Source organism: Vigna umbellata, chromosome 9, assembly GCF_029865625.1.
Source record: "Vigna umbellata cultivar VRB3 chromosome 9, Vumbellata_1.0, whole genome shotgun sequence".
NCBI classification, from domain to species: Eukaryota; Viridiplantae; Streptophyta; class Magnoliopsida; order Fabales; family Fabaceae; genus Vigna; species Vigna umbellata.
Window position 1 is genome coordinate 8553011 of NC_142173.1, and position 23333 is coordinate 8576343.

Below are 23333 nucleotides of genomic sequence, written 5' to 3' on the forward strand. Positions count from 1 at the left end.
TAAAAGCTTGTTTTCTTTTGAATCGTTCCGTAACTATGTACGATTCTCTTTTCATTCGATAAAATCACCGTTTATTAAGAATAGAATATTATGAAAAAGTAAAATTTAACGTAATTGTACTCTTGAAATTGCACTATTTTATAAAATCACGACTTTTTCCTTCAAGAGACCATCGTGCCTATTTTAAAACTGAAATTCATAGTAAAACTTGACATATCTAAATGAAATAATTAATGTGATAAAATGTATAAGAAATTATTTTTTAATAAATAATCAGATTGAGTATTTAATGGAAATATGCGTAACACTAAAATAGAAATAATATGACTCGTCCCAGGTAGTGAGATAAGATAGAATTTGAATTTTATTTATTCATTTATTCTCACATGGGTAGGTGTTGTTTCTTCTATATTTCTTTTTATTTTATGTAAACAATCCTTTGAAAGTGTGTTGGTCTAGTAGAAAGATTTATCTGGGTTTGGTCTATTAGAAACAGAATAATATACTGTCCATACAATCTCTCTCTCAACGTCTATGTGTTTTTAAAGCCCTACTATCTGCTGGACATTTCGAACCAATGAGAAAATTGTGATGCTTATAATTGAGAAATCCGACAGAATTTTCAAGAAAAAATGTATGTTTTTTTGTTGAGTTTTGTAATATTCTCGAATGTTCTTTCTTGTGTATCAAATGGTTTCTTTGACTTCTGTTGAATTGCTTTTTATTAATCAGGATGAATTGCATGCTGATGAAGTTCGTGAATTAACGCTCGTACCTGTGCAGGAAAATTGTCAATGCATGGTGTGGCATCAGGCTGAGCAATTAACCTTGAAATTGGCCTATATATTCCAGAGTGTCTATGTGGCACTCTTGGAACCACTGGAATGCATTTATGTCATGATCTGATGGTGAAGTTGGTGCAAGTGTGAGAAACATCTTGGGCAAACTACAGTGTACACCTTGGACCTGTTCCTTTGCCTTCATGCAACTCTTCATTAATAATGAATGAAAATGAAGGATTCTTCTGGGTATAAGGTTTTCAGGTCAAGGGCCTTAACTTGTTTTAGTGACCCTTATTCTCCTGAAAAGCCCCCTTCTCTGGTGAGGCATTATCACAGGATTAACTTCAAACACCTAATAGACAAGGTTGTGTTTGCTGAAAGAGACCAGCATAAAGATTTCAGGTGTATTGATGACTCTTTTGTTTGTGCTATAGAATGGGTGATACGAGTTTGAGGCAATGGTTAGATAATCCTCAACGATCAGTGAATTTCTGTGAATGCTTCAACATATTTAGGCAAATAGTAGAAATTGTTCATGTGGCTCATTCTCAAGGAAATGCTGTTCATAATGTGAGGCCCTCTTGCTTTGTCATGTCATCTTTCAGCCATGCCTCTTCTATGGATCCAGCAACTTGTTCAGATGCTGACTTAGATACTCCAGAAGAAGATTCTGAGATTAAAACTCCAACACTCACACCTAGCTGTGATATGCATCAGCAGAGATGTTTGGGAAGTGATGATTTTGTGCCTGCCAAGACTTCAATAGCTTCTTTGTCAAGTGTGGTATTTGTGCCACCTACATCATTAATGGAAGACATAGAAGGAAATGATGAGGAAGTTGCAGGAAAGAGACAATTGTATGCAATAAAACAAGAACTGGTGATGGAGTTGAGTTGGTATACTAGTCCTGAAGAGGTTGCTGGTGCTGTAAGGTCCTGTGCTTCAGACATTTTCCAGCTAGGAGTTCTACTTTTTGAGGTTCACAACAGAAATATGACCAATCTTTTTTGAGTTCTAGACTTTAATTCGGTGTATTTTATCTGATTTTTCTTGTTATTTCAATACGGAAGTAAGATAAAGTTTTCAAAGATCCTATTTGCAGATCTTCCGTTTCAATTTATTCTAACTTGAGTGTCTTACTTTTGAGCAGCTATTTTATCCACTCAGCAGAACAGAAGAAAAGAGCAGAACCATGTCCAGCCTTAGAAATAGAGTTCTTCCTCCACAGTTACTTCTAAAGTGGCCTAAAGAAGCTTCATTTTGCTTATGGTTACTACATCCTGAACCCAGTCATCGTCCAACAATAGGGTAAATTCTCTTCATCACTTTCCTTTTACATATTAAAAAATATCCAAGTTAATTGTTTGCACATGTTCCAAATCACTTGCCACTTCTATGTACTGTTTCTTTTCCATTTCTGTTATCCATTTCCTTCAATTTTGATTATAAGGTTGTGCTTCTGCTAAGTCCCTTCATATTTTGAATAAATTAAGATCCTTAAGTTGATCTCTCATGTTTTGCTAAGACTGCAATTAGGTCTAGTCTAAGGTTTGCGATCTGCATATTTGCCCCCTAAACTTGGCAAGAAGTTTGCTTCATGCAAGATAAAACAAGATAAAAGAACTTCAACCATGTATTGAATCTTTCGAGAGAGATTCACCGAATGAGATAAAACACCAGAAAAACCTGATTACAACTTATATATAAAAAATTAACATCATTTCTGATCAAAACTTTAGAATAATAAATTTATAAATCTTATTTCATAAAGTATTTAACTTTGTGGTCTTGGTTTAACGTAAGACTTAAATTTATATTTGAGTTTTCATTAGAGGATAAAGAAATAAAGAGATGAGTTGAAAACAAAGTTGATCCAAAGAATCTGGTTTTGCATAATTGAAACTGATATACAACAACAACATAGCCTTATAATTATATTACATTTGTCTTTCTTCATTTTAGTCATCCCACTTACATCCTTTTGGTGACATCCTCGTTAATTTCTCTATAGTTTTTTATGATTCATATCAAAAAACTACTAAGAAAACCTGTTGAACATTTGCTATATAAACTTTTCAACATCAATTCTAGAATTGATATTTAATAGTGTATAGTGGTATATAGTTGAAAGTCACTTTCAATATCAATTATAGCCTTACCAGGTACTAAAAGTCACACGATATCAAAACTTTCTGACATTATTGTGAAAAGCAATATTGATAGTACAACTTTTTTAAAAGAGTTGTGTTTTTTTTTGTATCCTATGTGAAATATATAAAATACAATTGTTACACCATAGCAATACAAATGCATAAAGTAAATATTCCCTTTAAAGACTTTTTTTCAACAATTTTACTAGATGATGATTTTAAATGTAATTCCTCTTCTTTTATCTTCTTTACCCAAATCCTTGTCTTCTTCTAGTTTCTCTTTATTTTTGCTTTTGTGTTCTTTCTCCAATTTTTCTTTAAGTTCATTATAATTCTTCATGTCTTTATTCACGTATTACTTTTTTATTAGGACATTGATGATAATTATGTCCATGACCAGGAGTATGTAATAGAAACAATGGTGACTTACTAATCTCATGCAAGATTGGTTTTTACAATTTCTATCCAAGGATCCAGAAAACACAAAAGTGAGAAAGGGGACATAAATGAATCTCCAATCTACTTTAATTGACTCTATGATTAATAGAAATTAATGAGACGGGAAATATTTGCCACTTTGTATAGGAAATTTAAATATATAATTCTAGTTAAGAACTTGGACAAAATATTAGTTAAGAACTTAGAGAAAAATCCGATTCAAGAAAATGATTCAAAATTATTAAATGAGCATTTATGACTTCAAGAGTCTACAAAAAGTTATATATTTTGGACTTTGTACTTAAGGGTCTAATCACTAATAAGACTAATCCAATAAACCTCTTAAAAATTAAAATTTTAAGAATTTCTAATTACAAGAATTATAAAAAACAAATAAAGACCTAATACAAAAATTTAGAAAAAAAAATGGCAAGTTCCAAACCCAAAAATTACAAAACATTTATCCTAACTTCAAGCCTTTTTCATGGTTTTTTTTTTTGTTTTTATTTATTTATTTTACATTTTATTCATGATATTATGTAGTTTTTTATTAGGATATTTTAGAATGTATAAGTGTTAAGCCAAACTTGTAAGTTGTTACATATGATAATTGTCTTGCTTTTGTCTTTCGGTCTCTGATTTATGTCTTTGCACACTGATTAAAGTTATCTAAGCCTTATATAAATAAAGGATTGGTATGTGTTTTACTCAATATAAAAAATACATACACGTTACCTTTATATCTTCTGTCAGAATCTTTTATGGTATCAAGAGCTAACTTCGGAACCTATGAGTGTGAGGAGTGAGACAAACTAGTTCTCTAGTTTATTCTTTGATTTCAAGAGTGTATCTAGAGTGGTGTGAGAATTCTTCAAAGAGAGCATCTTGTGATCATCAAGAAGGTAGATATTTTGGGTCATCAAGGAGTGCAAGAAGAAGGTTATAGTGAAATTATGGCTGGTCTAGGAGGGATGATGCAAGGTTCTTTTCCAGTCTTTGATGGGAAGTTTTTTGATGAATGGCATATCAAGATGAATGCCATTTTCAGCTTCCAAGATGTTGAAGATGTTGTATTCGAAGGATTGCCTGAATTAAGTCCCAAAGTCACTGATGAAGAAAAGAAAAACTTCAAGATTAAACAAAAGCTTGATAGTAAGGCTCAGTTTCTTCTCTATCAATGTGTTGAACCAAAAGTGTTTCATAGAATATCAAAGGCAAAAACAACAAAGGAGATATAAGAAATTTTGCTGAAAACATATGGAGATGGTGACAAAACCAAGAAGGTGAAGATGCAAACATTGAGGAAGCAGTTTGAATGTCTGGCTATGGAAGATAATGATACCTTGACGAATTATTTTGACAAGGTGCAAGAACATGTGAGTGCAATGCGTGCATGTAAAGATACTATCATGGATCAGTATGTTGTTGACAAGATCATGAGGACTCTACCACCAAGGTTCGATCATATTGCGGTTGCCATTGAAGAAAGGCATGACTTAGAGACTATAGAGGTGGAAGAACTACAACATTCACTAGAGGCTCATGAACACAGATTGAATGAGCAAAGACAGTACCAAGATCAAGTATTGCAAGTTCGATCTAATTTCATGGAAATGGAAAAAGGGTCTAAAAGATTTGAAAAAAAAAGCATAAGGTTCAAGAAAAGCAAGACAAAGACTTCAATGACTCTGAAAACTGAAAGAGTCACAAGTCATATCAGAATGGTGATCAAGAAAAGAGCTAGAATTTTAACAAAAAGAAGGTTAGATGTTTTAATTGTCAAAAACTTAGGCATTTTGCCAAAGATTGTTGGAAGGGTGAAGGTGCAAAGAATAAACCCAAGAATCAAGCTAATCTGGCACAAGACAATACATCTAATTTAGTGGCAGTGATGTTGATGGCAAGAACAAATGAAGATAAGCTAGAAGAGGTGTCATGGTACCTTGATTCAGGGTGTTCGACGCATATGAATGGAAGAAGAGAATGGTTTGTAAAGATGAATGAAGTCCTAAATGGTAGAGTTCGTAGATGATAGAAGCTTGACTGTAGACGAGTCTGGCAAAGTTGTACTTCAAGATGAAAATAGGAGAAAAGTTGCAATAGATGAAGTCTTATTTGTTCCAGGACTCAAGACAAATTTACTAAGTCTGGATCAACTTTTGCTAAGGGGTTTGTATGAGATGGAGAATAAGAATCTTAGCATTTTTTACCAAAGCAAAAGATTGGTCATTAAAGCAAGTTTGTCTCGAAACAGAACTTTTCGTGTGATAATGAAGGCTGTGAAGCATCAATGTTTTACTACAGCAGGAAAAGCAGTGGAATGACTTTGGCATTTACGTTTTGGACACCTAAACTTCAGAGACTTGTGTAAACTAAGTCAACATTATATGGTAAGTGGTTTACCTTTGGTTAATATTCTTGAATCAGTGTGTCATGAGTGTGTCCAAGGTAAACAAACCAAAGGTCAGTTCCAAAGTTTTGTGCCTGAGAAAACGTCGGGAAAATTGTAGATTGTGTATTCAGATGTATGTGGACCCATACAAACTGAAACTCTAAGAGGTAGCAGATACTTTGTGTTATTCATTGATGACTGGACTAGAAAAACATGGTCATATATACTTAAAAGGAAGAGTAAAGTTTTGGACGTGTTTAAAAAGTTTTAAAACATGGTTGAAAGACAAAGTGATAGGAAATTAAAAGTCATAAGAATAGATGGAGGTGGAGAGTACACCTCAGCAGATTTTAACACTTATTGTGATGATGAAGGAATAATTCATGAGTTGACTCCTCCCTACACACAAAGCATAATGGCATTGCAGAGAGGAAAAACCGTATGAATATGGTAAGGTGCATGCTGAAAAGCAAGGTGTTGCCTCAGTTCTTATAGGGAGAGGAATTGTTGACTGTAACCTACATTTTGAATAGAAAACCTACTAAAAGTTTGAAGAATATTACTCTAGAGGAAGCTTGGAGTATCATCAAGCCAAATGTAGAGCATTTGAGAACTTTTGGCTCAGTTTACTTCAAACACGTGCCGAATGAGTTGAGAAGAAAACTGAATGATAAGGGAGTGCCATGAATTCTAATTGGTTATCATGCAATTGGTGGGTATAAGTTGTACAATCCAGAAACTAGACAAACAACTATAAGTAGAGATGTGATAATTGATGAAGACAGAGTTTGGGATTGGAAGTTTATGCAAAGGAAAAATGTAACTCTTCAGTTGGAGGACGAGATTTTGAGAGATAAATCTAATCCAGTTGAAGAAAAGTCTACTGATCAAGGAGGAAACTTGAGAAGATCCTTTGGAACATTACAACTACCATCACATTTGAAGGACTATGATCTGTTCTATGAGGCTACAATAACTTCAAAAGGTAATCTTGTCCATTATGCACTTATAGTTGAAGCTGAACCTGTTACTTTTGAGCAAGTTGCTTCAAATGATGAGTGGCTGAAAACAATGCAAGAGGAGATAGATTCTATTGAGAAAAATCAAACTTAGGAACTGACTAAGCTTCCTGCAGATAAAAGGCCAATAGATCTGAAGTGGATTTACAAAACTAAAGTAAATCCATAAGAAGAGGTTGTTAGATATAAGGCCAGACTGGTTGCAAAGGAATTTCTACAAAAGGCTGGAATAGACTATGGTGAGGTGTATGCACCTGTGGCTAGGATGGAAACGGTGAGACTTGTAGTGGCCTCAACAAATCAGCTTGGTTGGTCATTACATCAATTGGATGTGAAGGTAATTTTCTAAATGGATGGCTAGAAGAAGAGGTCTATGTAGTGCAACCCCCTGGGTTCAATGTAGAGGTGCAACAGGGAATGGTATACATGTTGAAGAAAGCCATGTATGGGCTAAAGCAGGCCCCTAGAGCCTGGAATCAGAGGATTGATGAATTCATGGGCAACATTCGTTTTGAGAGGTGTGTTTTAGAACATGGTGTATATGTGCAGAACAATCAAAGAGAAGGAAAAATTGAAAGACTAATAGTGTGTCTATATGTGGATGATATGTTAGTTACTGAAAGCAATGAAGTGCTGATTGAGAATTTCAAAATGCACATGCTGAGTGAGTTTGAAATGAGTGATTTAGGCAAACTAAACTTCTTCCTTAGCATAGAGTTTGTTGAAATTGAGAAAGGGATAGTGATGCATCAGTCACGCTATTCTAAAGAGATGCTAAAGAAGGCTGAAATGCATAAGTGTAGTGCTGCAAATACACCTGCATAAGTGGGCTTGAGACTTGAAACTAATCTAGAAGAGGAGGTTGTAGATGCTACTTTCTATCAAAGCATGGTAGGCAGCCTAAGATACTTGTGTAACACAAGGCGAGATGTTAGTTACAGTGTTGGTCTTCTGAGTAGATACATGCAGAATCCAAGAACATCACACCTGAATGCTGTAAAACACATTCTAAGGTACATACAAAGCACATCAACTATGATATTCTTTTTCCACGAAGAAGAAAAGGTGTGGAAATGAGAATTAAAGCCTATTCTAATGCAGATTGGTGTGGGGATAAGTGTGATAGGAAAAGCACAAAAGGTTATTTGTTCTTTCTTGGAAACTCAACAATATCATGGAGTTCAACCAAGGAACATGTTTGTAGCTTTAAGCTCTTGTGAAGTAGAGTACATAGCAGCATGTGAGGCAACATGTCAAACTATATGGCTAAAGTCTGTGATGGAGGGGTTGAAGATAGAATTGGTAGAGAAGATACAACTTTGTATTGATAATAATCTATAATAGATCTAGTTAGACACCCTCCCTCTCATGGAAGAAGTAAACATATTGAAACAAAAATTCATTATATCCGTGATCAAGTGAAGAATGAAAAGCTTGAGCTATGCCATTACAAATAGAGATACAATTAGCTAATATTCTAACTAAGGATCTTAAGTTCAAAAGATTTAAGAGTATCAGGAAACTTATTGGTGTTGTTGGAATAATCTAGTTTGGCTTAAGGTGGTGTATTAGAATATTTTAGAATGTATAAGTGTTAAGTCAAACTTGTAAAAGCGATTACATATGACAATTGTCTTGCTTTTGTCTTTCGTTCTCTGATTTATGTCTTTATACACTAATTAAAGTTATTTAACCCTTATATAAATAAAGGGTTGGTATGTGTTTTACTCAATCCAAAAAATACATACACGTTACCTTTCTATATTTTGTCATAATCCTTTAGTTTTAACTTTTGAGCTTGATATGATATCTCTTTATATTTATGTTCTCCATAATTTTCATAATCTCAGGTATGTTCATAATAAGACAGTTTTTAAATATTTTCTTATTCTTTAATTTTTTTTGGTGAAGTTTTCTTCTTTTCTTTCTAATAATTTATTTATTCATATTTATATATATCTTTCATCTGGGGTTATTGATTTATTTTCAAGTATCTTTCAAGATCAAATTGAAGGTCTTTCAATTGTAAGTTCATCTTGACATTCTTGGGGATCATGGGTAACTTGAAAACATCTTATACAAAATTGAGAAAGCAACAAAAGAAAAATATATATAAATATAAGTTTAAATTCTTCATCACTCCTAAATTTTTTTACTCAAAAGTTTTTATGTTTTTCACTAAAAGAATTTCATAAAGTGAGCGAGTTCACTAAAACACTCAACTGGTCTAAAACAATATAACAAACTTTTCGAAGATACATTCAAATGGAATATACGAATAAAATACCAAACACTTATGAAAAGTTTTAATAGACAAAGCTACATAATAATACTTTAGAAGCCCATTTATGTCAGATGATGGAAAAATGGTGATGTACCTGTGCACAAGGAAATGAATTAAAAGCACTAAAAGTGAAATTGAGTGATCTTGAAAAACAAGAAAAAATTGCTTTAAACTTTCGTAGCTAAGGGTAATCACGGATTGGAATTTTGAATATCCAACTTTCGTTTGGTTTCGACTTTGCGAATTTCTACGTATGCCAACTCATGGAATTTTGCAAAGTTTAGAATTAATCGAATTTTGGTTAGAAGTGACTTAATTGAATTTTAGTTGGTATTGATTTGGTCGAATCTCAATTATTGTTGATTTAGTCGAAGATCGGTTTTGGACATTCATCCAGGGTCGATTAGGCCAAATTTCGGTTGAGGTAGACTCAATTGGATTTTTTGCAATGTTGACTCAGTTGAATTTCGACAAGTGTTAAATTGGTTGAATTTTAGTTAAGGTTGACTTAGTCAATTTTTCAATCAGTCAAGATTGACTTGGTCGAATTTCCACTAGGAGTGACTTAGTCAAATTTCAACCAGTGCAGACTCAACCGAATTTCAGCTAGTGCCAACTCAACCAAATTCGTTTGGAGCTAACTTGGCAGAATTTTCGATTGAGCAATCTCAACTAAAATTTTGTCAATGCCGCCTTGACCGAATTTTTGGTAGGAATGACTCAACCAAAGTTTGGTCGTTAGACTCGGCCAAATTTCAATCATTGTTTGACTTAGCCGAATTCCTTTGGAGTCAACTCAGTCGAATTTTTGACTTGGGTGGACTCGACAAAATTTTTGGCAAGGCCGACTCGACCAAATTTCAATCGAGGACTACCTGTGATGAATTTCGATTTGGGTCAACCTTCAACAAGAGACGATTCGGGCTAACTCTCGAGTAAGGACATCTTGGTTGAATTTTCACCAATTTGTCATGGTCGAATTGGACTAACCCTCGTTCATGGACGACTCCACACTACTCTTGTTTAGGAAATACTCAGCTCAAACCTCCATCGATGATGACTTAGGCCAACCCTCGAGTTAGGAATGACTATGTCTAACCCTTAGTTAGAACCTTAGACGTAAAATCCAAAAATGGAATGAGATTTGAGTTTTAAATTTATTAGATTTAAAATCCAAAACTTTAGATTTAAATTTGGAGTAAATCCATTTAAATAAACTTACATTATATAGATTTAGATTATTATGAATTGGATTTCAAAATTGGATAATTTATCTATCACTAGTGATGTTTTATACCTCATCTTATTAGGTTTAATAGACTTAAATACAAAATTTATTATTTTGTACCTATTTTAAATGAAGGAAAATACAATCAAAGTAAATTATAATGTAAAAATCACAAACAAATTATTTTTTATTCTACAAACAAACATTTATATTTATTTAAAGCTAATAAAAATCATTATATCCATGTACGCATCACTTTATATCCATCATGTTCATCATTTAGGCCATCTCTTATTTATTTTTCTATTGTAGTTTAACCTAACTCCATCATCATAGAAACCTTGTTTGGAGAAATGACATATCTACAAAATTTAGCTAATAACAAAAACACCAATACAAAAAATAGTTTTAGAACAGTTAAAGTTTTTCCCTCATTTAATTACTCTCAACTTTTGGAGGTGAATAAGGTCAGATGCTCAAATTTCCCTTATACTTTTATAATTAATGATGAACTATTAAAACTCAATTCTGCACATTAGACTTCAAGTGCAAATGGAATTTCTTCCTAACACAAGGAATTATAAGGAATTTCAACGAACAAGGAAACTATCAAACAAAATATTTATGAATTCTGTAGATAATAAAAGAACAAAACAAAAATTGAACTGAACAAGATAGAGTAAATGAAATTATATAACTAAGAATTTAATAAGGAGAAAAATATTTTAAAAACTAAGTAAATAATGAATCTAGAACTACCACCATATCCTTGTAAGACAACACAAGAAAGAAAAACAACTTAAAGTGGAACTAAGTTGAATGAAGTAAAAGGTTGACTTTAGAAAAAGTGGTTTAATAGATTTTGAGATTTACTCACTAATAAGTAAACACTTTATACTAGTTTATCTTAACAAGTGGAATTATATTTAACTATTTTCAATCATTCACACCAAATCTATATTATGTTTAAGTCTCCTTTAAGACACTTTTAAATGATTCCATTTTAATAAAATGAATTAAATAATGATTATACAAAGTCACACAAGTACTTAACTATCACTTTTTAATAAAAACATAAATAAAGTGAATAACCTACAACAATAACCCCACAAAGAGAATAAATAATAAAACTTGACATTCTAACTTGAAAAAGGGAAGGATTACAAGTTTTTCGAATTTGTATATTCATAGTTCACCATCCTATATCTTTTATTATATGCACTTTAAAATATGACGTTATATATGAATCTTCAGATCCTAATTATATATACAAAATATATTTCCTTCACATATGTGGGATGGAATAATTATATGTTGTATGTTAAGAAATATTTCAATTATGTCTTTGTAAAATTAGTTAAAATAATTTTTTCTTTGATATTATGATATATTTACAATATAATAGTGAATTAAACATTGGTTTGGGTACATGAGAATCTTATAGAAAAAACGTGTGATGTATTTATTTGTGAGATACCGTTTTTTGATAGAATTAATAGTGATTTTAAGTGGTTTCCTTTATTGACTTCTTATACTTTTTAGACAATGTTATATTCATTATTATTAATTATATGTAAGGTATACAATTAAACTTGTATTTAATTAATATGTTCAATGCGTAGCTGTATTTATTATCATCATCAAAACACAACTTGTTAGGGTCTTCAACATGTTTAGACGGTCTTATATTAGATCGTCTAGGTTTTTACACAAAAAACATAAGTAAAAGTGAATTTAAACCTCAACATAAATTTTGAATCATATTTTTTTTACTTTTGATTTACATATCACACTTGAGATGAATGAAAGCTAATTTGATATCCATTTAATCTTATGTATTTTTTTTAGTTTTGTATTTTTATTTCTTGACTCTTATAATCATATGTTTAAAGAAATCTTCATCGCATGATGCTACACATAGTCATTAATTTTGCATTCTCGAATTCCATATGAAACAAGTGAGATGTCTAAGAATTCAACAACTAAAACTTGTTGAGGTAGAAGAATCTCCTTCAAATATGAAGAGGAGAATTATAACTTCCTTTTCAACATAAATAAGAAAAAATAAAACTCAGGAAATTTTCAATGAACAAAAGACTTAGTTCAAAGCTTTGATATGAATATTAGACTCAAACAACAAAGAATTCCATTTGCACCATCAAAACCCAAGAAGAATTTTAAAAAATTACATTTTGGCTTAACCACTTAATTGGCACTAAAAATCTGACTAGTGCTCTTAAGCCAAAACTAGAAAATGTACCCTCTTTTTAGTGACGAATTTTCGGATGAAAAAGTCATTGGTGATAAGAAATATAAATTACTAATAGATTTTCCTAATGATAAGAAATATAAATTACCAATAGATTTTTCTGATGAAACTTAAGACATGCAATTACTAATAATTAATCTATTTATGAATTTTACATGAATTTATCAAGACTAAAGCGAAAAATGTAGTGCTACTTTAGTGATGAAACTTATTCATATATTATCGACGAAATATATCTATAAAATTTATCGATAGATACATAATAAGTGAAAATATCTATTAATGAATCTTACTAACAAATATTTATGTTAGTAATTCAAATTTTATAATTTACCGATAAAAGTTGTTGTTAAATTTAATTTTATCAACATATTTATTTCTATAGATAATTATGAAAATTCTTTGTAGTATAAATTTACTTGTAAACATGGATTAATCCTTACCCTAAACAAAAAATGATGAAACCTTATAATCTTTCACCTAAATTTCTTCTTACTTGCTGTAAGTTAAATTCAACTGGTAAAGAAACTAATCAATTAGTTCATTTAGGTTGGAATTAAAATTGAAAAAAAAAATTCTATATTATAACTAATACCCGTATTGAAGTAGATCCTCTTTATCCATTCACGAGACAAGATGATATTAAGTTGAACCTATTAGTTGAGAGAGAAAGATAAAAATAATTTGAAAAATAACGGAATTCGTATACTATTACACACCTATTTTGGATCATTTCACATTTATTTTTTTTTCAATAAAAAACATTTTAACTTCTATTTTATTTTCATTTATGTGACCCAATTTTTTTATTTCATTTTAATATACTCTATTTCTCTTTTCCATCAAAGATAGTGAAAATCACACTCCACTAAAATTATAGACACATGGATTGTGTTGTCTGAAGTACACTGTACAAATAATCGAAATCAGATGACAATTTTCATCCTTTGAAAATCCAAAGTCTTATAATTTTGGTGTAAACTTTTGCGATTGATTCTAAATTAACATTATTTGTTACAGGGATTTGTTGCAGAGTGAATTTCTCAACGAACCAAGACATGATGTAGAAGAGTGTGAAGCAACCGTTCAACTCAGAGAAAGGATATATAACCAGGAGTTGCTGCAAGAATTTCTTCTGTTGATTCAGCAGAAAAAAGTGGAAGCTGCTGAGAAGTTGCAACATTCTATTTCATTTCTGTGTTCAGACATTGCAGAAGTGACCAAGCAGAAAACTGAATTTATGCAGATATCTGGCACTGCATTAGCGAATGATGATTGTTCAACATCAAGGTTCCCATCCACTGTAGTTCTTGATAATGATGAGAATTCTACCAGTCCAAGAACCAGAAAACGAGTCAGAACTGACATGGGTGTTGATGACACTGCAGAATATGATTATCAGATAAATGAGGAAAGTACACTTTCCAAGAGTCCACAGTTTTTGAAGAACTTCAAGAAACTAGAGTCTGCATACTTTTTGACAAGATCAAAATCATCGTATTCCTCAGGGAAAGTACACGTGGTTGAACATACACCTGTATCTGCTAATGGAAGAGGGTCATTTGTTGTCGCTGAAAGGAGTTGTGTCAGAAAAGTAGCATCAAAAGAAGAATTCAGGGAAGGAAAAATTCCTTGGGCAAATCCTTTCCTTGAGGGTTTGCAAAAGTACCTATCTTTCAGTAGGTTAAAGGTTAAGGCTGACCTGAAACAAGGGGATCTTTTGCACTCTTCCAACCTGGTATGCTCAGTCAGTTTTGATCGCGATGCAGAGTTTTTTGCCACTGCAGGAGTGAATAAGAAGATTAAAGTGTTTGAATATGACTCAACCATAAATGAGAATCTTGATATCCAATACCCAGTGGTGGAGATGGTTAGCCGATCAACATTGAGTAGTACTTGCTGGAATACTTACGTCAAAAGTCAAATTGCTTCAAGTAACTTTGAAGGTGTTGTACAGGTAGGATGAACATCACAAAAACTATTACATGGTGTAAATGCATTATAGTTTAAAGACCAGGAGGTTTGTACACACTTATACATTATAAATTCGCCTTTATCTGTAGTATATTAATACTTTCATCAGTTTTTTCATGATATATTATACTTTTGGAATGGTTTAAATCTAAGTATAAGTCCTTTATATAACTAGTATCATCTACTCCATTCTTTATCTTAGGTGATGTGAAATTTTTCATATGTAATATCTTCGTCAACCCAACAGATACAACTTCGTTAATTGTTAAGAGGCTAGTTTGGATACTAGAATGTGGTGGTCTTGGATTATATGATAATTTATTGTCAAACATTGTTTGTCTATAATTTATTGTCAACTTAGTTGTTTCAGCTATGGGATGTGACAACAAGTCAAGTGCAGTGTGAGATGAGGGAGCATAATCAAAGGGCATGGTCTATTGATTTCTCTTCAGCATATCCCACGTTACTAGCAAGCGCAAGTGATGACGGTTCTGTTAAGCTGTGGACTATCAATCAGGTCAGCATTTTTTTTTAATGTTCTGTGTTTCTGAAGAATGATTCAATAAAATTTTATCAAAGATTTCTAGACTGTCTTACCAGTAATAGATTGTCTAGTATTAATATATAGAAGATGTTCTCAATAGACCTTCTAGTCTCTTAGTGTCTATAGAACCATTAGATCATATGATGAAATCATCTAGTGACAATCTGTTTTATAATAAGAAACAATGGTCACTTGTCTTCTTCTTCAGGCCACAAGCATGTTTCATGTGTCATTTATAATGATATTTACTCTATAAGTAAGACCATGTAGCTTCGCTAAAAGGCTAATGTTTAATTTGTATGAGTGAGAGTTTACTAATACAGAAATTGCTAAGTTGTAATCTGTGTTCAGTGAATTATTTTGTGGACGAAGATTGAAATTCATTAATAAGCCTATGTGATGTTAATGTATTTTATTATGTCTATGTTAGTCTTTATTAGATTATATTTTACTTTTAATAGATTGTTGTTAGGATTTATCAGCAGTTACTTTCTGTAAATAGAAAATTTTTTATAATCTCTCTTTATTGTATATATTTTGCAATCTTTCGTATTAATGTAAAAATACTTTATGGGTTGTAGAATACAAGCAAGCTTTTCTAAGCAAAGAAATCATGTCATATACTATGCTCTCTCTTGCCTTGATATTTTGATAGGATATCAAAGCTTGGATTCTGAATCGTGGTCTTTTCTTATGTTCTAATGTTTTTTCTTGTGGGTATATTGAGGTTGGAGTAAATACTTCTTATGGAATATCAGGATCTTCTGCCATTATCTTTTTTTTTTGTCTTGATCCAAAAAGTTTTGTGAGTTCGTTGTGCCACAAATGCAATTTTTGGAACCCATCCTCCCTCTCCATACACAACACACATAGGTTCATGAGCTTGGTTTTGCTACCTAGTTGGCCAGCTCCTTTAAGGAAAACCGAGCTCTTCCTCAGTAGACCAAGCTCGTATGCGGTAGAACTTTGTCTTGCCCAACAGGCTGAGATCCTACTTGACAGCTTATGCTTCAACGTGGCAACACATAGTTTTTCTTTCTTCTTTCCTATGATAAATTTGAATCCTATCTTGTTCATTTTAATTGCAAAAATTATGTTGCTTGGAAATTTCAATTTAATCTCTTCGTCAAAGAAAAAGAATTATATGGTCATATTGATAGCCGAGTTCCAACACCTATTGGTGCAGCAATTTGGCAAAATGGGAAACCAAAGATGCCCAAATCATGACATGAATTCTTAGCTCGGTTGAGCCTTATGAAGTACTTGAAAAACACTAGAAGGGAGGGGGTGTTGAATAATGTCAATGAAAAACTTTTTGCAACCCTTCTGATATAGCACGTTATCGAGCTTTAAGATTTTTCTTTTAAATGCTTAGACAATAGACTTGATAAATATTGGTAAATGATAATTGTATTTGTCGTGCTATTCAAAATGTATACTGCAGCATTTTGTAAGAACTTCCTTTATGAAAAATAATCGTTTAGGTTGGAAGATTCTTGTATTTGAAAATAAAACACAGCCGCAAGTTTTTATAAGAGGATCATTTAGAAGAGAGACGAGATAATTGCACAAGTAGTTTTATACCGGTTCACTCCAACTGAGCTACGTTCAGTCTCCTCCGTAGAGGGTTTCACTATAATCTTCACAAGATTACAATTGAGTATTCTCACCACTCCTAATACTAGACTACCGTGCTTAGATTTTCCTTGAGTATTCTGATTCTCTTTAGAATTGCAATCAACTATTTCTTACAAGTCGTTCAGACTATTACTCTCACAAAGAGGATGTAAATACAATACATTTGCTTGTGTTTATTTTGTGCATCTTCCTGCTCATGAATATGTTAAATGTACTTTTCTAGGCCATACTCTTAATCAAAAGGGTTATGTTTGTTATGATCCTTAACTTTGTCACATTAAAGTTTTCAAGAATTATGTTTTTTTTTTTAAATCATCTTCATCTTTATTTTATGCCACATTTTGTAGAATCTTCACAAACTATGGAATGGTTCAAGCCTGGTTTCGTGTATGAAAGACATTTTCCTCATCCTCCTGATACCCTTCATGAATCCTTGATCCTGACCCACCTTCTACACTAGATCATGTTTCGTTTATTCTACTCTTTGCGAGTCCACTTGATCATCAAAACTCCCTTATTGTTATGGTTTTTTTACACATGTTTCTTTATCAAATACCTTGTCTTCTAATTTTGTTCCTTCTAGTTATACCTAGGCTACAAAACATGAATGTTTGAGAAAAGAAATGCAAGAAGAACTCCTGACACTTCTAGAAAATCCACGTGGGACATTATGTCTTGTCCTCCCACGGTCAAACCTATTAGAAGTAAATGAGTTTTCTCTGTTAAGCTTTGATTTGATGGCTCTTTAGATTTGTATAAAGTTATGTTAGTAGCTCTTGGTAATAAACAACAATATAGGATTAATTATGAGAAGACATTTGCTCTTGTTGCCAAGATGACTACAATTTGGAGAATCCTTGCTCTTGTTGCTTCTCAATCATGTCCATTGCATCAAATGGATGTGAAGAATGTCTATCTTCAAGGTGATGTCAAAGAAGAAATCTACATGAAACTTCCATTTAGTATGCTTACTTCTTTTTTTTTAGTGATGTTTGTAAATTACGACGTTCCTTGTATAGGCTTAAACTAGTATAATTCTCTTTTTGTTTTATATGGATGATCTCATCATTATGGGAATTGATCATGACTTAATTAAGAAGTTGCACATTGAGCCACATGCAATATTTTGCATGAAATATCTTAGATAACTCACTTATTTTTTTGCATCGGTCTAATGAAATGATTTTAAACCAACAAAAGTACATTCAAGATTTGATTGAATTAATGGGTTTAGATGGGTTAAGATTCAAATGGATGTGAAGAATGTCTATCTTCAAGGTGATGTCAAAGAAGAAATCTACATGAAACTTCCATCTATTATGCTTACTTCTTTTTTTAGTGATGTTTGTAAATTACGACGTTCCTTAGGCTTAAACTAGTATAATTCTCTTTTTGTTTTATATGGATGATCTCATCATTATGGTATAGGCTTAAACTAGTATAATTCTCTTTTTATTTTATATGGATGATCTCATCATTATGGGAATTGATCATGACTTAATTAAGAAGTTGCACATTGAGCCACATGCAATATTTTGCATGAAATATCTTAGATAACTCACTTATTTTTTTGCATCGGTCTAATGAAATGATTTTAAACCAACAAAAGTACATTCAAGATTTGATTGAATTAATGGGTTTAGATGGGTTAAGATTCAAATGGATGTGAAGAATGTCTATCTTCAAGGTGATGTCAAAGAAGAAATCTACATGAAACTTCCATCTATTATGCTTACTTCTTTTTTTAGTGATGTTTGTAAATTACGACGTTCCTTGTATAGGCTTAAACTAGTATAATTCTCTTTTTGTTTTATATGGATGATCTCATCATTATGGTATAGGCTTAAACTAGTATAATTCTCTTTTTATTTTATATGGATGATCTCATCATTATGGGAATTGATCATGACTTAATTAAGAAGTTGCACATTGAGCCACATGCAATATTTTGCATGAAATATCTTAGATAACTCACTTATTTTTTTGCATCGGTCTAATGAAATGATTTTAAACCAACAAAAGTACATTCAAGATTTGATTGAATTAATGGGTCTAGATGGGTTAAGCCCTCAAGGATTTTCTTTTGATAACACTCCAAAAAGCCTCTTACTAAGGGAGGTATCTTATGTGTATATAAACCCATGTTTATATCTTGTTTTATCTTATGTGGGACTTTGTTTGTACCCAACAAGTCAATGTCAAGTATTGGAAAGATGAAGGATATATTTTGTCGGATCCCACTCCCTATCGATGTTTGGTAAGAAGTTATTCAGATTGCTACAAATCCAGTGTTTCATGAACATATATACCAAGCATATTGAAGTGATTCATGAAGCTTTGATCAACATCGTCATCTCTCTACCTTACATCTCCAGTGATCTTTAAGTTGCTGATATATTTTCCAAAGTGTTTTCTCAACAACGTCAGTAGTTTCTTGTTGGTAAATTATTGTTGGTTGACTTACCAACATCAATTCGAGGGAGATATTAGTATATTTTATTATGTTTTTATTAGTCTTTATTAGATTATTTTTTACCTGTTGTTAGGACTTATCAGCAATTATTCACTATAAATAGAAAATCTCTCATAATTCATCCCTTTATTGGATATATCTTGCAATCTAATGTAAACATATTTTATACTTTTAAGAAATGAGGGTAGCAAATTTAAATACAAACAAACTTTTTTAACATTGTGATTCTTTCTTATTCTTTTATTTATCTTCTATCGCCTAATACTGAAATATGTAAGACGAGTGCTCTCCTCATTTGTATTGTTACTGTAGGGAGTTAGTGTCGGTACCATCAAAACAAAGGCAAATGTGTGTTGTGTTCAGTTTCCCCTTGATTTTGCGCATTTCCTTGCATTTGGTTCAGCAGATCATCAAGTATATTACTATGATCTTCGCAACATGAAAGAGCCTCTTTGTACATTAGTTGGACATAATAGGACAGTGAGCTACATCAAATTTGTAGACTCCGTTAGCTTAGCCTCTGCATCCACAGATAACACTTTGAAGCTTTGGGATTTGTCCAACTGTGCATCTCGGGTTATAGATTCACCGGTTCAATCATTCACTGGTCACAAGAATATTAAGGTACGTTGTTCACAACAGTTATTTCTCTCTTCTCTAGAAAATGAAGGATATAAGGAAAAATATTTTAAAGAACAGTATTACTATAAGAATTAATATTATGCATGAAAATAATTAAAAAATGTTGCACTAAGTCTCGCATGGAATAGAAAATAATAAAGTTAAATACAATATAAAAAATTCATAAATCTAATATATTTAAGTTTTGAATTAAAAATGATGTTACTCATGTCATATTTATGTAATTTCTTTATAATAAACTTTCTCAACAAAAAAAACAGACCTATCATAACAACATTGTTATTATCTCAATTTAAGATCACCAACTATTTGGTAAGCCCTGCAATTTTGAAGAATGGTATCTGGGAGAACAATTAAGATTATGATTCTTAAAATCTAACATAAACAGTAGATTTTCCTTTTGCAAAATCTAAAAGTGAACTTTAATCATATTAATTTTTAATTAGGTGGGGTGTTGCAGGTTAAAATATACCTAAGAGGATGAATTTTTAATTGTATTAACTTTTAATTAGATTATATAGATTTAAGTTTTATTTTAACTTAATTCATCATCCAAAAACAGGTGGTACAACCAACAAGTTAGAAAAGACGACGATTGACATTATTTTATGATTTTGTTCAATGATCCTAATGATTTTACTATATCATGATCATATGGATATCTGAATTGAAAATACTATATAAAATCGTCATTTTATGAGTTAAATCTCAATTATAACTACTATTTATCTTCCTTTTATTGCAGAACTTCGTGGGGTTGTCTGTATCAGACGGTTACATTGCTACTGGTTCGGAGACAAACGAGGCATTTCATTTGTCCCTTAGCTTGGTTTATAATTTGTCATTTAATGAGTTCCTTTCATTGTATTTTTCCAAAGTTGTCGTTAGAACATTGCTTTGGCATACATTTCTATTAGATTATATTATAAATCAAGATGTTAAAATATAGGAATTATTATGAGAAATGAAAATTTATTCAAGTAATTTCACTAATAAGGTCTATGAATAATTATGATGATATTGTGGTATTTTATACTTACGCATTTTTCTAGAATTTTGTATTAATGGTTTTACTCTATGTTAATTAGGTGTTCATATATCACAAGGCTTTCCCCATGCCAGCATTGTCCTTCAAATTTTATAGTAGTGACCCATTGCCTCTGGATGAAGCGAATGATCCTTCTAAGTTCATCACTTCTGTTTGTTGGCGTGGTCAGTCGACAACCTTAATTGCTGCAAACTCCACAGGGAATGTCAAAATTCTGCAGATGGTTTAAGTGGTGTTTGTTGGAAATAATTATACAAATATTTGTACATGAGCTGACAGATAACTGTTCTAGCAACTGAGCTTTGTGTTGGGAATATAGGCTACACAGAAGTCTATACGAATTTCATGATTTAGTTATAAAATTTATTTTTCTCTAGATCAGAGTGATTTGAGAGAGAAAATAAGTGGGAATGATCTCTTCAAGTGTATTATTCTATATGGAACAAACGAAAAGTGGAAATATAAATTAGGTTGTCTTTTTTGTTGTGCTATACTATATTTTATTACCGTAAGGATGCATATTCAATGTTTAAAATATTTACTTGCGGTATTTTCACAATTTCATGAATTGGGCTTCTTGGTTTATCAATTAAATTGTTAAAAATAACAAAGAGAGAATATATTATTAAATGTTAATTCATTGAAAGAAAAAGATATATGATAAGAAAAATGTAAATATCTATAGCAAATAAATTAAAGTATCTTTTCTTGTGGTCAATGTTATCACATGACAGATTATCTTGTGAGGATAATCTTAGAAATAATAGAATTTGTCTTTTAATTTGTTATATATTAACATATATTTAATTTTGTATGGTTGATTACACTTTGGTCTTATCAACATTAATCTCGTCTTAGTACAACTTAGTACAAAACACATTCTAGGTGTTGTCTACATAGAGTTATGTGCTACTTATCGAGAGTTAGGTGTTGCCTATCAAAAGTTAGATGTCGTTTACCAAAACTACATGCCACCTACTGAGAGCTATGTAGTATTTACCATGACTACTTACCGTCTAATGAGAGCTATGTATTGTTTACCAAGACTATGTGCTACCTAACGAGAGCTATGTGTTATGTTGCCTATCAAAACTATGCATCATCTACCAGATGTAATGGTGAACTACCCGGCCATAAGCCATTTGATTGCTTATACCCGGCCATAAGTTTACCAGGCCACAAGCCAACTTGTATAACCACTACTACCAGGTCATAAGTCGACTCGTTTGAGTTCCTTTTAGACTTTAAAGCTAATGACGTACTACTTTGTAACTTAGTAGAATCTAGATCAAACAACTAGCTCATGAGGTAAATGGGTCACAGGGCCCACCCTGGCCCATATAGGTGAGGATCCATAAACACAAAAATTATCCTATAAATAGTAGAATCATCGAAGTAAATAGTTTATGTTCATTATTACATCAGTAATTGATATTTGATGCACTATGCTAAATCTAATCATAGAACCTTACAATGTAAAAGAAGTAAGGAGAAAAACAAGATAAAGAAAGTAGGAGACCAAGAGAAGATACCTATAATTTCTCTTGTTTGAGGAAGTTTGCATCATATAAGAAGAATATAAAGATATAAAAATAAAAGGATGCTCTATAATATCTCTACCTAGATGAAAATTCAAAAGATATATCACCTTCAATGGTCATTTTAAGGCTAGTAAATGGATTAGATACAATTTGTAAGATATTTATCTTTCTTTCATTATCTTATAGCAACTATCTCTTAAAGATATTAATATGAATATAAAGTACAAATAAGAAAAAGCTGTTTTTTTCCTTTTTGTATTTTTATCAACATAAATCCATTTGTAGATAAAAATTAATGATGTTCAGGTCAACTCCAAGTTTAATAAACGAGAGGAAATAAGAAGAAAGTCTTGATTTTGAAAAGATTTATCAGATAATGATTCAGAAGCACACATCCTTCATTCTTCATTAGTCCTTTTAGATACCTATATCACCCTACAAGAAAAAATTATGATAAAAGGAAGAAACTTTAAAAAATAGACAAGTCTTAAGAAACATCATCAACATGCAAGTTAGAAAGTTCTAGACGCCTTTGAGCAAAAAAAAAAAGAACTAATTATTCAAATGACCAAGTTAGTGAAATCTATATTATAAATCATTCACATGAGTGTGTGAAGTAAGTTGGTGATATCAAGGAAGAACTTAGATTTAATATACACTCTAGAGAGTGTGAATTGTTGACCTTCCCTTAAAGGATTTAGATTTTCCAACAAGTGCATTGGTTCGATTATAGAATAATAAAGTGTGTCCACAAGGATTTGGTTTCATAAAACAATAATCTTTGATCTATTCAAATATGTGATAAAACAATGATAAAAGTTTGACACTTTAGAAATAAGTTTGATAAATTAACAAAGATAAGTGATGTTGATTAAGATGTTGAGATTAAACTTGGCATCTTTCACTTCACG

The 23333-nt window shown here is 31.7% G+C and overlaps 1 protein-coding gene across 3 annotated transcripts; it reads left to right on the top strand.

The window, feature by feature from the left end:
- The first annotated feature begins 421 nt into the window (after nucleotides 1–421).
- On the top strand, nucleotides 422–21372 carry LOC124848717 (protein SPA1-RELATED 3-like). Of its 3 annotated transcripts, none has more exons than XM_088098536.1 (8): nucleotides 422–634; nucleotides 784–1760; nucleotides 1933–2090; nucleotides 13583–14519; nucleotides 14898–15053; nucleotides 19504–19815; nucleotides 20579–20638; nucleotides 20922–21372. In XM_088098536.1, exons 2-8 carry the CDS (start codon nucleotides 1218–1220, stop codon nucleotides 21108–21110), a joined length of 2355 nt encoding a protein of 784 aa, XP_087954662.1. In that variant the 5' UTR covers nucleotides 422–634; nucleotides 784–1217; the 3' UTR covers nucleotides 21111–21372. The 3 variants fall into 3 exon arrangements, with proteins under 3 accessions (XP_087954662.1, XP_087954663.1, XP_087954661.1); XM_088098537.1 differs by having other exon boundaries at nucleotides 425–634; nucleotides 14907–15053; XM_088098535.1 differs by having other exon boundaries at nucleotides 428–634; nucleotides 733–1760; nucleotides 14907–15053.
- Nucleotides 21373–23333: the final 1961 nt, after the last annotated feature.

Coding starts and splice junctions, on each gene's coding strand:
- LOC124848717 (XM_088098536.1), top strand. CDS start 1,218: ATGGGTGATACGAGTTTGAGGCAATGGTTAGATAATCCTCAACGATCA. Junction 1,761..1,932: donor TAGGAGTTCTACTTTTTGAG/GTTCACAACAGA, acceptor ACTTTTGAGCAG/CTATTTTATCCACTCAGCAG. Junction 15,054..19,503: donor AGCTGTGGACTATCAATCAG/GTCAGCATTTTT, acceptor TTGTTACTGTAG/GGAGTTAGTGTCGGTACCAT.